General features: G+C 39.3%; 1 protein-coding gene across 1 annotated transcript; it reads left to right on the forward strand.

Annotated features, from left to right (window-relative positions):
• Positions 1–362: 362 nt before the first annotated feature.
• Positions 363–11790, forward strand: PRICKLE1 (prickle homolog 1 (Drosophila)). The gene is made up of 7 exons (XM_008570527.1): positions 363–552; positions 2317–2430; positions 3084–3221; positions 3832–4035; positions 5329–5515; positions 6757–7620; positions 9473–11790. Exons 1-7 carry the CDS (start codon positions 421–423, stop codon positions 10330–10332), a joined length of 2499 nt encoding a protein of 832 aa, XP_008568749.1. The 5' UTR covers positions 363–420; the 3' UTR covers positions 10333–11790.
• Positions 11791–12020: the final 230 nt, after the last annotated feature.

A 12020-nucleotide genomic window follows, 5' to 3' on the forward strand; every position in this document is an offset into this window, starting at 1 on the left:
TCACAGGGATTTCATCTGTGGGCAAGTTAGAGAATCAACAAAGCCATTTTCTTGACAACTTTTCTAATGAATCATGTAGAGAGGCACCTTTTAAAGGCAACTGAAAGTAAACTAGCTTCGGTAGCATTTTCTGAAATACTGAGCTGGTAAGTGAGGGAGTCTGTTTCCAAATTGTATAGACCTAGAGTTTAAGTTTCAGTGGGCATGGGGGTTGGGCATTGGGGTTGGTGACGTTAGTAATTTGGTTGCTTTCTCTGGGCCCAGCTGTGTGTAAACAAGTATTCAATGAAAGCTCTCAGAAGGTAAGAGTGATGCATTTGGGGTTTTAATTTGTTTTTTTTTTTTTTCTTATATTGCCCACAGCAGCCATTGTTTGATAGATGTCCTGTGACTGAGAAACAGGTTTTTAACTTTACTATTATGCCTTTGGAGATGGAGCCCAAAATGAGCAAACTCACCTTTGGGTGTCAGAGAAGTTCAACATCCGATGATGATTCTGGCTGTGCCTTGGAGGAGTATGCCTGGGTTCCCCCTGGCCTTAGACCGGAGCAGGTAGGAACCTAATCATCCTCCATTTTCTATTGGTTTTTCAGTGTGATTTAAGACTTCAGGGCATTTTTTCTTAAATGTGTAGAACATTACTGTGACACTGTCACACCTCCCTTCTCAGTCCTCCCTCCTCTTTGGATGGCTTTGAATTTTTGCTTTTTAAGGTTTCTCAATAAAAAGTTTCCAATGTCTCCATACTCCTGCATTCAGAAGCCCCCATCATGATGCTCTTTTTGCTCTAATAAGTGAAATGTAGAGTACTGCGTATGCATTTGGGTTTTTTGTTTGGTGGCTGGCCTTTAAGGGGAACTGAATCCTTGACCTTGGTGTTACAAGGCCACACTCTATGAATATGCATTTGTTATGTGTATTTCAAATGAGTCCCTCTCCAGTGAGAGGAATTACCTTTTTTAAAACTTCAGTGACAACAAAAAGGTAATAAAAGGAAAGAGGAAAGTTTCCATGCCAGTTCTCAGCAATGCTTTTGCTTTGGAAGAGAGATGCAGAACTATAAGAAACCATCTGAAGTGTTATTCCGTAGAAATTTGACCTCTGATACCTTTGCATATAAAATAATCTGTCACCACACAGTGGGGATTGGAAAAACATTAAAAAGTTCATTTTGTGCTTTGTCTGTATTGTTTTAAGGAAGGTGAGAACATTCTATGTTCCTATTTTTATTTTCCAAATACCCTTACCATGATGAACTTGTTGAAAATTGTAGGTGATAAATATTATTATAAGGGTAAAGGCATTACTTGAAATAAAAGATGACAGTTGGTTATGTGGTAGCTTCTAACTTATGCTTATGTTTCCTGTAGGGTGGGAACTCCTTTGAAAATAGGGTATCCTTGTTCATCCAGGGCCTAGCACTGCACCTGGTGCACATGTAGCAGTAAGTTTATAACTATAAAAGCTTCTAGAGCTGACACAATGGGGAGAGGGTGGGGTGCCAGCGCAGCAGTTAGAAAAGAATATTTTGACAAACTACTTACTAGAGAGAACCCCTTCTTACTTCTTGCAAGGGGGACAGGTAGGTTTTGTGTGGTACTGAGATACTGACGCAGACCCCAAATACCCTAATCTCTTTTTTTTCTTGAAACACTTTCATTCCTTCTCAGCATTGCAGTTTCCTTAGCAGTACCTGTTAAGGGATGTTTCTTTAAATACAAGAGAAAAACAAACAAAAATTAAGTTTTCCTTTCAAAGTGAACTAAGTACAGCTCAGTATGGCTCCTCTCCAGTTTCCTCAGGGAAACTTACTCCAGATATTTAGAAAATAGCACCCATGGAAGCGAAGAAAGCCGATGCTTGAGAGGACCTGATAAGGGAGAGTTGACAGAGTTTAACAAAACAGCTTTTGTCTTTGTAACATGTAAAATTCAGAGAGCAAATTAAATGTGCTTGTGTAGGATTTTGGACAGTGTCACTACAGCCCGTGTGGTCATTTGTAGAATTCACCCAGGACCTTCACTGATCTTCTGGCTGACCCTTGGTTTTGGCTGAGGAATAGTGGCATTCAGTGTGCGTAGTTTATGGTACATAATTTATGATGCCCCTAATTGTCACTACAAATTACATTCCTGAAGAGCAGTTTAGCAGCTGGATGCTAGTTATCTGAAGGTTTGCGGTTCTGTCGAGCTGGCTCAGCTGGTCTTCTCATTAGCTACAAGAGGCCAGACTTTGTATCTAGTGAAAGTTAACTTTCTAAAGACTAAGATGTTCAGTTTTTGTATACTAATGTCAATCTCCCCATGTCTTGTGCAGATCCAGCTCTATTTTGCTTGCTTACCAGAGGAAAAGGTTCCTTATGTTAACAGCCCTGGAGAGAAACATCGGATTAAACAGCTTTTGTACCAATTGCCACCACATGACAATGAGGTAAAATACAGGAAGAAGGCTAATTAGAAAAAAGAACAAACACAGGATAAGCATTGAGATGCCTCTCATAAACCAGCTCCTCACTGGCTAGGGCTCTCTCTTGCCTTTCTTCAGTTAAAATTTGGCTGGAGAATACAGCTTTCCATTCTTTAAGAGAAGAGAGAAAAAGGGTGTCAGTGCAATAAACTTAACACAAGTTGGTTTTTATAGTGTTTGCAGCCACCCACCAATTATCAGGAGCCTGCAAAGTCCTGAGATTGCCCTGTGCCTGCATCCAGAGAGAATGCTTCCCGGGAGCTCAGGCCTGCAGCTGAGTCGAGTGCCTGTAGAAAGCGGAGTGAAAGTGGCAGTTAGCAAGCTGAAACCTTTTACAGAAAGGTTAATGGCTTGCTTTTCGAAATGTCTCTGCTAAGGGTTTGAACTAATAAACATTTTATATTAAAAAAATTAATAAAGACCATTCCTTCAGATTGCCTTTTCCTTTTTCTAGAGAGACTGCAAGATTTAGGTATGGTGTCATTTTAAAATCAGGGATTATTGGAGGCAGGCCAGCTAAACTGTTTTATTTCCTGAAACTCTAACTCTGGAAATAAAGAGTTGGTGAGGAAGACTATGCACTGCAGCATGGCACTTCTGTTTTCCTTTCTGTGAAGGTGCGGTATTGCCAGTCTCTGAGTGAAGAGGAGAAAAAAGAATTGCAGGTGTTCAGTGCTCAGCGGAAGAAGGAAGCACTTGGGAGAGGGACGATTAAACTCTTGTCCAGAGCCATCATGCACGCCATGTGTGAGCAGGTAGTCCTGCCAGAATGAGTAGCTGGTGGTAGTGATGTGGATGGAGTAAGCTGGGGGCAGGTGACAGGGCTGGCACAGGCAAGGGTCCTAAAAGCCTTCAAAGAGTAAGAGAAAGACAACCTGGCTTTTTATTAAATAGTGATTCATATCTCTGGCTGGCTACATTGCCATATATGACAGTGGGGGTCAAACTGCCCTTGTGTAAACACTGGGTGAAATCCTGCCTTTTGTAGGATCCTGACGTGGAGGGAGGTGCTAGGATACACCTAGTATTCGAAAAATGCAGAAACATAATGAAGACATTCAGAGCTTTACTGGCAGTTCTCAGAGTAGGAAATGTATCCAGCAGGAGGCTGGCTGAGGAAACCACTATTAATGTGAATCAGATTAAACCATGCTTAGGAACAGTCTGGTGTCATAGTGTATCTGAGGCCTGTTCTTACAGTTAGGAATCCCAAGTAATCCAGCATTAAAGAGCTATTTAATCACTAACAGGAGACAAAAAGAAAAGCTTTCCTGACAAATCTGGGATTTACAGTAGAGTAGGAAAGGCTGAGAATCCAGTCATTTAAAAAAGGATCATTTAAAATTCACATCCTTTTGTTTTTAGTGTGGGTTGAAGATAAACGGAGGGGAGGTTGCCGTGTTTGCCTCTCGTGCGGGCCCCGGAGTGTGCTGGCACCCATCCTGTTTTGTCTGCTTCACGTGTAACGAGCTGCTGGTCGACCTCATCTATTTTTATCAGGATGGAAAAATTCACTGTGGCAGGCACCATGCGGAACTGCTTAAACCACGGTGCTCGGCATGTGACGAGGTATAACAAACAGTTCATCCTTTAACATTGGAAAAATAAGCTTATAGTAAGCCAATATTCCATTGTTCACATCTAAGCAAAATATAAATATCTCCTGGGTTTTGCTCTGTATGTATAGTTTTAAGATAACCCAGTACATTCACACAATGGAATAATATGTATCCAAAAAGAGAGGGCAGCAGGTGTCTTTGTGCTTTGATAAGTATGATGATGTCCTTGATGGGTTGTAAGAAAAAAACAAGTTGCAGAAGAGCATGTAGCAGATGATCTATTTTTGTTGCTAAGTGGGAAAAAATAGATACAGTGCACGTATAAGTTAAAAGCTAATGCTTATCCTTCCATGAACTTTTTGAAGATCCTTTGTATACTAAGTTAATAGAGGTTACCCCTGGGACATGTGGGAAGTGATGGTAGTGGAAAAGGCTTCAGCTTTTTTATTTTAAAGTAATTTTAGATTTACAGAAGAGTTGCACAGATACTACAGAGGTCTGTATACCCTTCTCCCAGCTTCCTCTCATGCTAACATCTTATATAACCATGATGTACGTATCAAAGCCAAGAAATTAACATTGGTATAACATCATTACTAAACTATGGACTTGATATAGATTTTCCCAGTTTTTCTACTAATGTCCTTTTTGTGTTCTAAGATCCAATGCAGGGTACTTCATTGCATTTACTTACTAAGTATCCTTAGTCTCCTTCAATCTGTAACAATAAACTTTTTTACTTTTACACATTTATTTTTTAAGTTTTTTCAGTGATGTGCTATTTGAACATTTTTTTGAAACCAAAAATATAAAAAATAAAAGTCCTTAGTCCGGAGGAGTCATCAAGACAAATGAAGCATTATCTACACTAGTGCTGTTCACACAATTCCAGCATCCATTTAGCTATAATTGTGTTGACTCCACAGACATTTTTATGAGTTTTCTTTCTGTTAAAACACAGACCACCAAATTATTTCCATATTAATGTGTTCTTTGCCAGATTATGCCAACAAAGCGTTATTGGAGAGCAAAAATATGACCAAATGAATTAGTTCCAGTGTAGAAATCTATTTTGTTTTTTAAAGTTTAAGCAAGCATTTATTTAGTTTCTCTTTTTCAAACTGCCAATTTATGCTCTTGTTTTGTAGCTAAATCAAGGTAGATTTAAGCTTGCAGCTAAGCTATAAAAAACAAGGTTAGCTATCTGATTTTTTTTAAGAGCTAGTGTTTGTCAATTACTTGACCTTTAAAATAGTTCACAATGATTTTCTTTCATCCTATGGCTTAATGTTTGTTTTTAAAGATAATTTTTGCTGATGAGTGCACAGAAGCCGAGGGTCGCCATTGGCACATGAAACACTTCTGCTGCCTGGAGTGTGAAACGGTCCTCGGAGGACAGAGGTATATCATGAAGGATGGCCGCCCATTCTGCTGTGGCTGTTTCGAGTCTCTCTATGCCGAGTACTGTGAGACGTGTGGGGAACATATTGGTAAGTCAACAGCTAGGCCTGTCTGCCCTGTCACACAGCCAGTGGTCTATGATTACCCAGTCTTATTTTTTCCTTTTCTTTTTTTTTTTTTTTGAGGTGCAATTTACATACAGTGAGTTATACAGATCTTAAATGTTTCAATTTGAGTTTTGACAAGTGAATACACAGTTGATTTTCATTATTTACAGTAGTTATGTTCTGTAAAGTTGCCACAAACACTGAATTGGTAAATACTGAACCACTGCTCTTTTTGGAACTACAGGGTTGGGTTCCTGTGAGCCTTTGGTCAGAACATGTCCATCAACCCATCAATACATAACCAGTTCCATGTGTGTTTTGGTTTATTGAATATACATTGTTGATTTCTTAACATTGAACTCATGGCTCAGCAGCACCATAACTCAAGATTAGATGCTTATCTAACACATGTAGTTTCTCCATAAGGCACATCACAGCCTTGCACCTAGGTTCACTAGACAGTACTTCAGCATTGCACTCAGGGGCCATTTTAAATAGCAAAATCACCAACAAAAAGCACAAAAATGCAAAAAAAAACATGGCACTAAACAGACTATGAATAGGACACTCCTTTACAGCATGAGCACCAAAACAAAAGGCACAGCATTGCTTTCTTTGACTTCAGCTGTGAATGTACATGTTGGTCAATTCATATTTTTCCTGCTTTGCTTGTCTGCTAATGACCACAAAAAGGTTTGCAAGTATCGATTTTAGGGTTGCAAGTAAGATTTATTTATTAATTTTTTTTAACTTATCGGTATACAGTGTAGTTGATTTTCATGTCCCTTTACCAATTCCTCCTTTTCCTCCCTCCCTCTCCCCCTTCCTCCCCATCAACATCATATCTGTTCACTTAACAAGTTCAAGGAATTGCTGTAGTGGTTGTGTCTTCCCCCCCTCCCCCGTTTATTTGTTTGTATATTTATTTATTTTTATTAGCTCCCACAATAAGTGAGAATATGTAGTATTTCTCTTTCTGTGCCTGGCTTATTTCACTTAATATAGTAAGTAAATTTTAGAGAGTAGGCATATTCACAAATACAGAAACCGTGAATAATGACGATTAATTTTACCTTAGAAACCCACAACCCCATCATGATGTAGAACCTTTCCATCACCCCTGAGAGTGCCCCCATGCCCGTGGTCTTTATTTCTTTTCTCCATTTCTTATTCCTTTATCTCAAGTATTAAATGGTAACCTGTTCTATCCTTTTTCAAAACAGGTGTTGACCATGCTCAGATGACCTATGATGGGCAGCACTGGCATGCCACAGAAGCATGCTTTTCTTGTGCCCAGTGTAAAGCCTCTTTGCTGGGATGCCCCTTCCTTCCCAAACAAGGTCACATTTATTGCTCAAAAACATGCAGCCTCGGTGAAGATATCCATGCCTCCGATTCTTCTGACTCTGCATTTCAGTCAGCTCGATCAAGAGATTCCCGAAGAAGTGTTCGAATGGGCAAAAGCAGTCGGTCAGCAGATCAGTGTAGACAGTCTCTTCTCTTGTCGCCAGCTCTGAACTACAAGTTTCCTGGCCTTTCAGGCAATGCTGATGACACTCTTTCTCGGAAATTGGATGATCTTAGTCTCTCCAGGCAAGGAGCAAGTTTTGTCAATGAAGAATTTTGGAAAGGCAGAGTAGAGCAGGAAACCCCAGAAGACCCTGAAGAATGGGCTGAGCATGAAGATTATATGACACAGCTCCTCCTCAAGTTTGGTGATAAAAGCCTCTTTCAGCAGCAGCCCAGTGAGATGGATATTCGAGCCAATGACCATTGGATATCTGATAACATGGTTAAAAATAAGACTGAGTTAAAGCAAAATAACCAGAGCCTTGCAAGTAAAAAATACCAATCTGATATGTATTGGGCACAGTCACAAGATGGTTTGGGCGATTCTGCTTATGGCAGCCACCCAGGCCCTGCAAGCAGTAGAAGGCTCCAGGAATTGGATCTGGACCATGGTGCTTCAGGATATAATCATGATCAAACACAGTGGTATGAAGATTCCCTAGAGTGTTTGTCAGACTTGAAACCAGAGCAAAGTGTTCGGGACTCTATGGATTCTTTGGCTTTGTCTAATATCACAGGTACGTAATCTAGGGATCATGGTATATTTGAAAAATAAGTCACTGAAAAGTTTCTTCACCAGATTGCAATTCAGCACCAGTAGGGGTTATGTTCTTTAAAACTGTGGACCAAGGGAAGGAAGGTATTTCAATTTAAATGCCAAACACAATAGCAACACAAACGTGTGTATGCATATGTATAAAATATTTTTTCAATACATTCTTTTGGGATAGATATTATCCCTGTTTTAAAGAGGAAGAACTTAATTTATTTGGATAAGTAATTGGGTTGTCTGCAATTGGGTTGTCTGAAAAATAACCATACTCTGGATTGTGCTATATGAATTTTAAAATATTAAAATTGGCCTGTGTACTTTTTAAGCTCATAACACTTTTTTACACTTTCCTGAATTGCCCTCTGGCAATAGCTCAAAATTAGCTGAACATTTTTTACTCAGATTATAAAATATTTCTTTAATGTTATCAAAGCACATTCATATCAGTTACCCATATTTTATCCTTAAAATGACCCTGAGCTGTATAATATTGCATTTTACAAATGAGGAAACTTGAATTACCAAGAGGCTAAATGCCTAGTATTGCATAGGTTCTAATGGCAAGATTGGGCCTAGAACCCAGTGCATTTTGAATCTCGTATTTGTGATAAGTCTTTGGATGTAGAAATGTTCAAACTAATGACATTCAATCCTTTCATAAGCTCTTACTGTAATACAGACAGAAAAGGCTTTAGCGGCTGCCCAGTGCCAGGAATGACCTGTGCCAGGCACTGCATTCCCACAGAGGGATAAGACAAATTCTGCAATAAAGGGGAGCTGAGGAAGAATGGTGGGTGAGCCTAAGTTGTTAACACCTCCTGTCTGCCAGGACCTGTGCTAGATATTTTAACACTTCATACCAAAAAACAGACATACTGTGGTACAAGTTTAAGTGTTAGGGGCTGACATTCCCTTGACAATGGGCTGAAAAACAGGTTCCCTTTACAAAGTAGGAACTTATATAGTCTCCACTTGACACTAGTCCCCACGACTCCCTATTGTCACAGTCTGTTGGACTATATATATATTTATCTTCACTTCCCTGGGCCCTATTATAACAAAGGATATCAATATCTGTTGTGCTTTCTAGCATTTAACATCAGAAAATAATCAGTTTTGAGAAAAGTTTTAAAAAAAGAATCTGAAGTGGCATATTTTATGGGTCGAAGGTAGAGAAGACTAGATGAAGGTCTAGGTCAGGGGTTAGGAAACCACTTCCATAAAGGGCTGGATAGTACTTTTTAGGCCATATGGTCTCTGTTGCAACTACTCAGCTCTGTCATTGTAGAAAGCAGCAACAGAGAATATGTATATAAGTAGGTGTGGCAGTGTTCTAATAAAACTTTATACACAAACAGGCTGTGGGGCTATGGCTTGCCAACCATGAGTGTGAGCATAAGTTGAGGAAGACTTGCCCATGATGGGGCCATGTGGATGCAAAGGAAGGAATTGTTGATTTGATAAAAGTTCAGATGAAGCAATTTGGCTTTAATGGATTGAGAGCCAGAAGCTTCTACATTTTATATTAATAAACTACTGAAGAGGCTTCTTGGAAGAACTATTCAATTTTTGGTACTTATAATTAATCTTTGGCACCAAAACAGCTGGGCTTGAGAAGCTGTGTCCTTTGTATTAATAACAAAATTCATACTTCTCAATTGGTATGTATATGCACATTCGTTTTCCCTAGTGGGTTTTAATCAAATATTGAAACTGGAAATTTTCTTTGAAACGTTTCCTTTCAGTAGCTTGTTTGTAATAATTGTCAGAATATCAGTATTATTGAGATTCACATCTTGTTTTGGCTTCTCTTTTAGGAGCTTCGGCAGATGGGGAAAACAAGCCAAGGCCATCATTATATTCTCTGCAAAACTTTGAGGAGATGGAGGCAGAAGATTGTGAGAAAATGAGTAATATGGGAACTTTGAACTCTTCCATGCTGCACAGGAGTGCAGAATCCTTAAAGAGTCTAAGTTCAGAGTTGTGTCCAGAAAAAATCATGCCTGAAGAGAAACCAGTACATCTGCCAGTGCTGAGAAGATCCAAGTCTCAGTCCAGACCACAGCAGGTCAAGTTTTCTGATGATGTCATTGACAATGGAAACTATGACAACATCGAAATCCGGCAGCCTCCAATGAGTGAAAGGACTCGGAGACGGGTCTACCATTTTGAAGAGAGGGGATCCAGGTCTCATCACCATCGCCGCAGGAGAAGTAGAAAGTCCCGCTCTGATAATGCCCTGAATCTTGTTACAGAAAGAAAATACTCTCCCAAGGATAGACTGCGGCTTTACACCCCTGATACCTATGAGAAGTTTATACAGAATAAAAGTGCCCGGGAGATCCAAGCATACATCCAGAATGGTGATTTCTATGGACAGTATGCCCACGCCACTTCGGACTATGCACTGCAGAACCCAGGAGTGAGTAGGTTTCTGGGACTGTATGGTGAGGATGATGATTCCTGGTGTTCCTCCTCCTCATCCTCTTCCGACTCAGAAGAAGAAGGATATTTTCTTGGACAACCAATTCCTCAACCCCGGCCACAGAGATATGCCTACTATACAGATGACCTTTCTAGTCCAACTTCTGCACTCCCCACCCCTCAGTTTGGTCAGAGAACAACTAAATCCAAGAAGAAAAAGGGACACAAGGGCAAAAACTGTATTATTTCCTAACCGAGTAGCTATGGAGATCATTTGTTTAAAACTTAGCCATTAACTGTCAGAATCATATCCTTTTTCTTCCGTAGGAAATTTGCTAAAATAGTTTAAAGTGCTTTGCCCATGTAAATGAGAACCCCACTGCCGTTTACAGTGTCAGATTAACATTTGAAAGGTGTGATTTCTCCAGTTTACTCTCCTTGGATGGTACCAGGATGACATGACATCTTGTGCCTACTGCATTACAGTTTTATATAGCTGCTTTGGTCTCCAGACCTCAAGAGAATACTCAAGAAACTGTTGCGAAGTGATTGGATGGCGGTATTGATTTTTGAAGATGGAGAACTCCAGCCACCTTTGTAAAGCAATAGTGTTTGTTGTTTATGTAAGTCAGGTTGGCTCAGGTCTGTCTTGTTGTGAGGCATGCATGTCGTCACAGTGACCTAGCTAACACTGTGCATCCTATATTGTGCTGGGGCCAATTTGTCCCCTTTCAACTCTCATCAGCCAGGTAAACATTGTATTAGCTGCAGCTACAGATTGAAAAAAAAAATTGCTATTTATAATGTAGTATTTCATAGACTTAAGTGTATTCCTAATTTAACGGTGCAAATATTAATGTATATACTGTACAGCTAAGATTTTAAAGCTGATATTTTTATAATCCCTGAATTGCAAGACGTTTGTTACACTGCAGTGCTAGATTTGTTAGAGAACCAGAAACAGCATTTATGGTTGAAATGATTGCTTGTATTTTAGTCAGGGTTTATAAGTTTAGATGGTCAAATTTATATTGCATAGTGATGGAAAGGTTTTTTTTGGTTTTGTTTTTTGTTTTTTATTTTTTCAATATTAAAAAAGGCTCTGTATGCATGGTGGGGCTATGTAAATATTCTTTAAAGCTATGGCCCTATTAATCTTACGAGTGTTATTTATGGGTCAAGCAATGTAAACTGTATAAATGTAAAAACAAACAAAAAAACCCTACACATACCCCTAGAATATATGGTAAAAACAAGTAGAAACTGTTTGGGTGAATTTTTTTTCTCCTGGGGGGAGGGTACCATTCGCACTCTCAGCAAGATGGTGATTATCTCATGGGAAGAGTCCAGAACTATAAGGATCTGCTTTTTGTGGCAGAGGACTTATGTAGATTTATTATTTAAAGAGAGGTTATTCCTTTTTATCCTTGACTTCCAGCTAATTTGTTGGCCTTTTAATAGCAGTTTTGAAAACTGGGTCTTCTGGTTATGTTTTTCTTTTAAAATCTTCAAATTAGAAGACACTGTGCCACTGAGTACTTCGAGTTAATATGAGGTTCTAGTTAAAGGGAAAATTATGTTGGATTTGAACTAATGAACGGATATTGTGATATGTGCCATTCTTGCATATACATCTCAGTCCTAACTAAAGGTCCTAGTGGTAACCAGAACCTTTAGTGAGGTATTTAATAAATGCTTAATAAATAACAAACTACCTTTCTGAATACAGTATAAATCTTTGCAAATGTATCCAGATAATGTCCATTTTGCTCCTCTGTTCAGGAGCATGATTTATTTCATCATTTACTTTTTAGTTCCTGCATGTTGACACATCCCTACTAGTAGGTGGGAAAAAGAGGACTTGAGGTGCAGAAGCATATGTTTCTGTGTTTGTCGGAGCAGGGAACAACTGTCAGACCCTGGGGAGGAACGACATGAATC

The sequence above is a fragment of the Galeopterus variegatus genome, unplaced genomic scaffold (assembly GCF_000696425.1).
Source record: "Galeopterus variegatus unplaced genomic scaffold, G_variegatus-3.0.2 Scaffold610, whole genome shotgun sequence".
Lineage (NCBI taxonomy): Eukaryota > Metazoa > Chordata > Mammalia > Dermoptera > Cynocephalidae > Galeopterus > Galeopterus variegatus.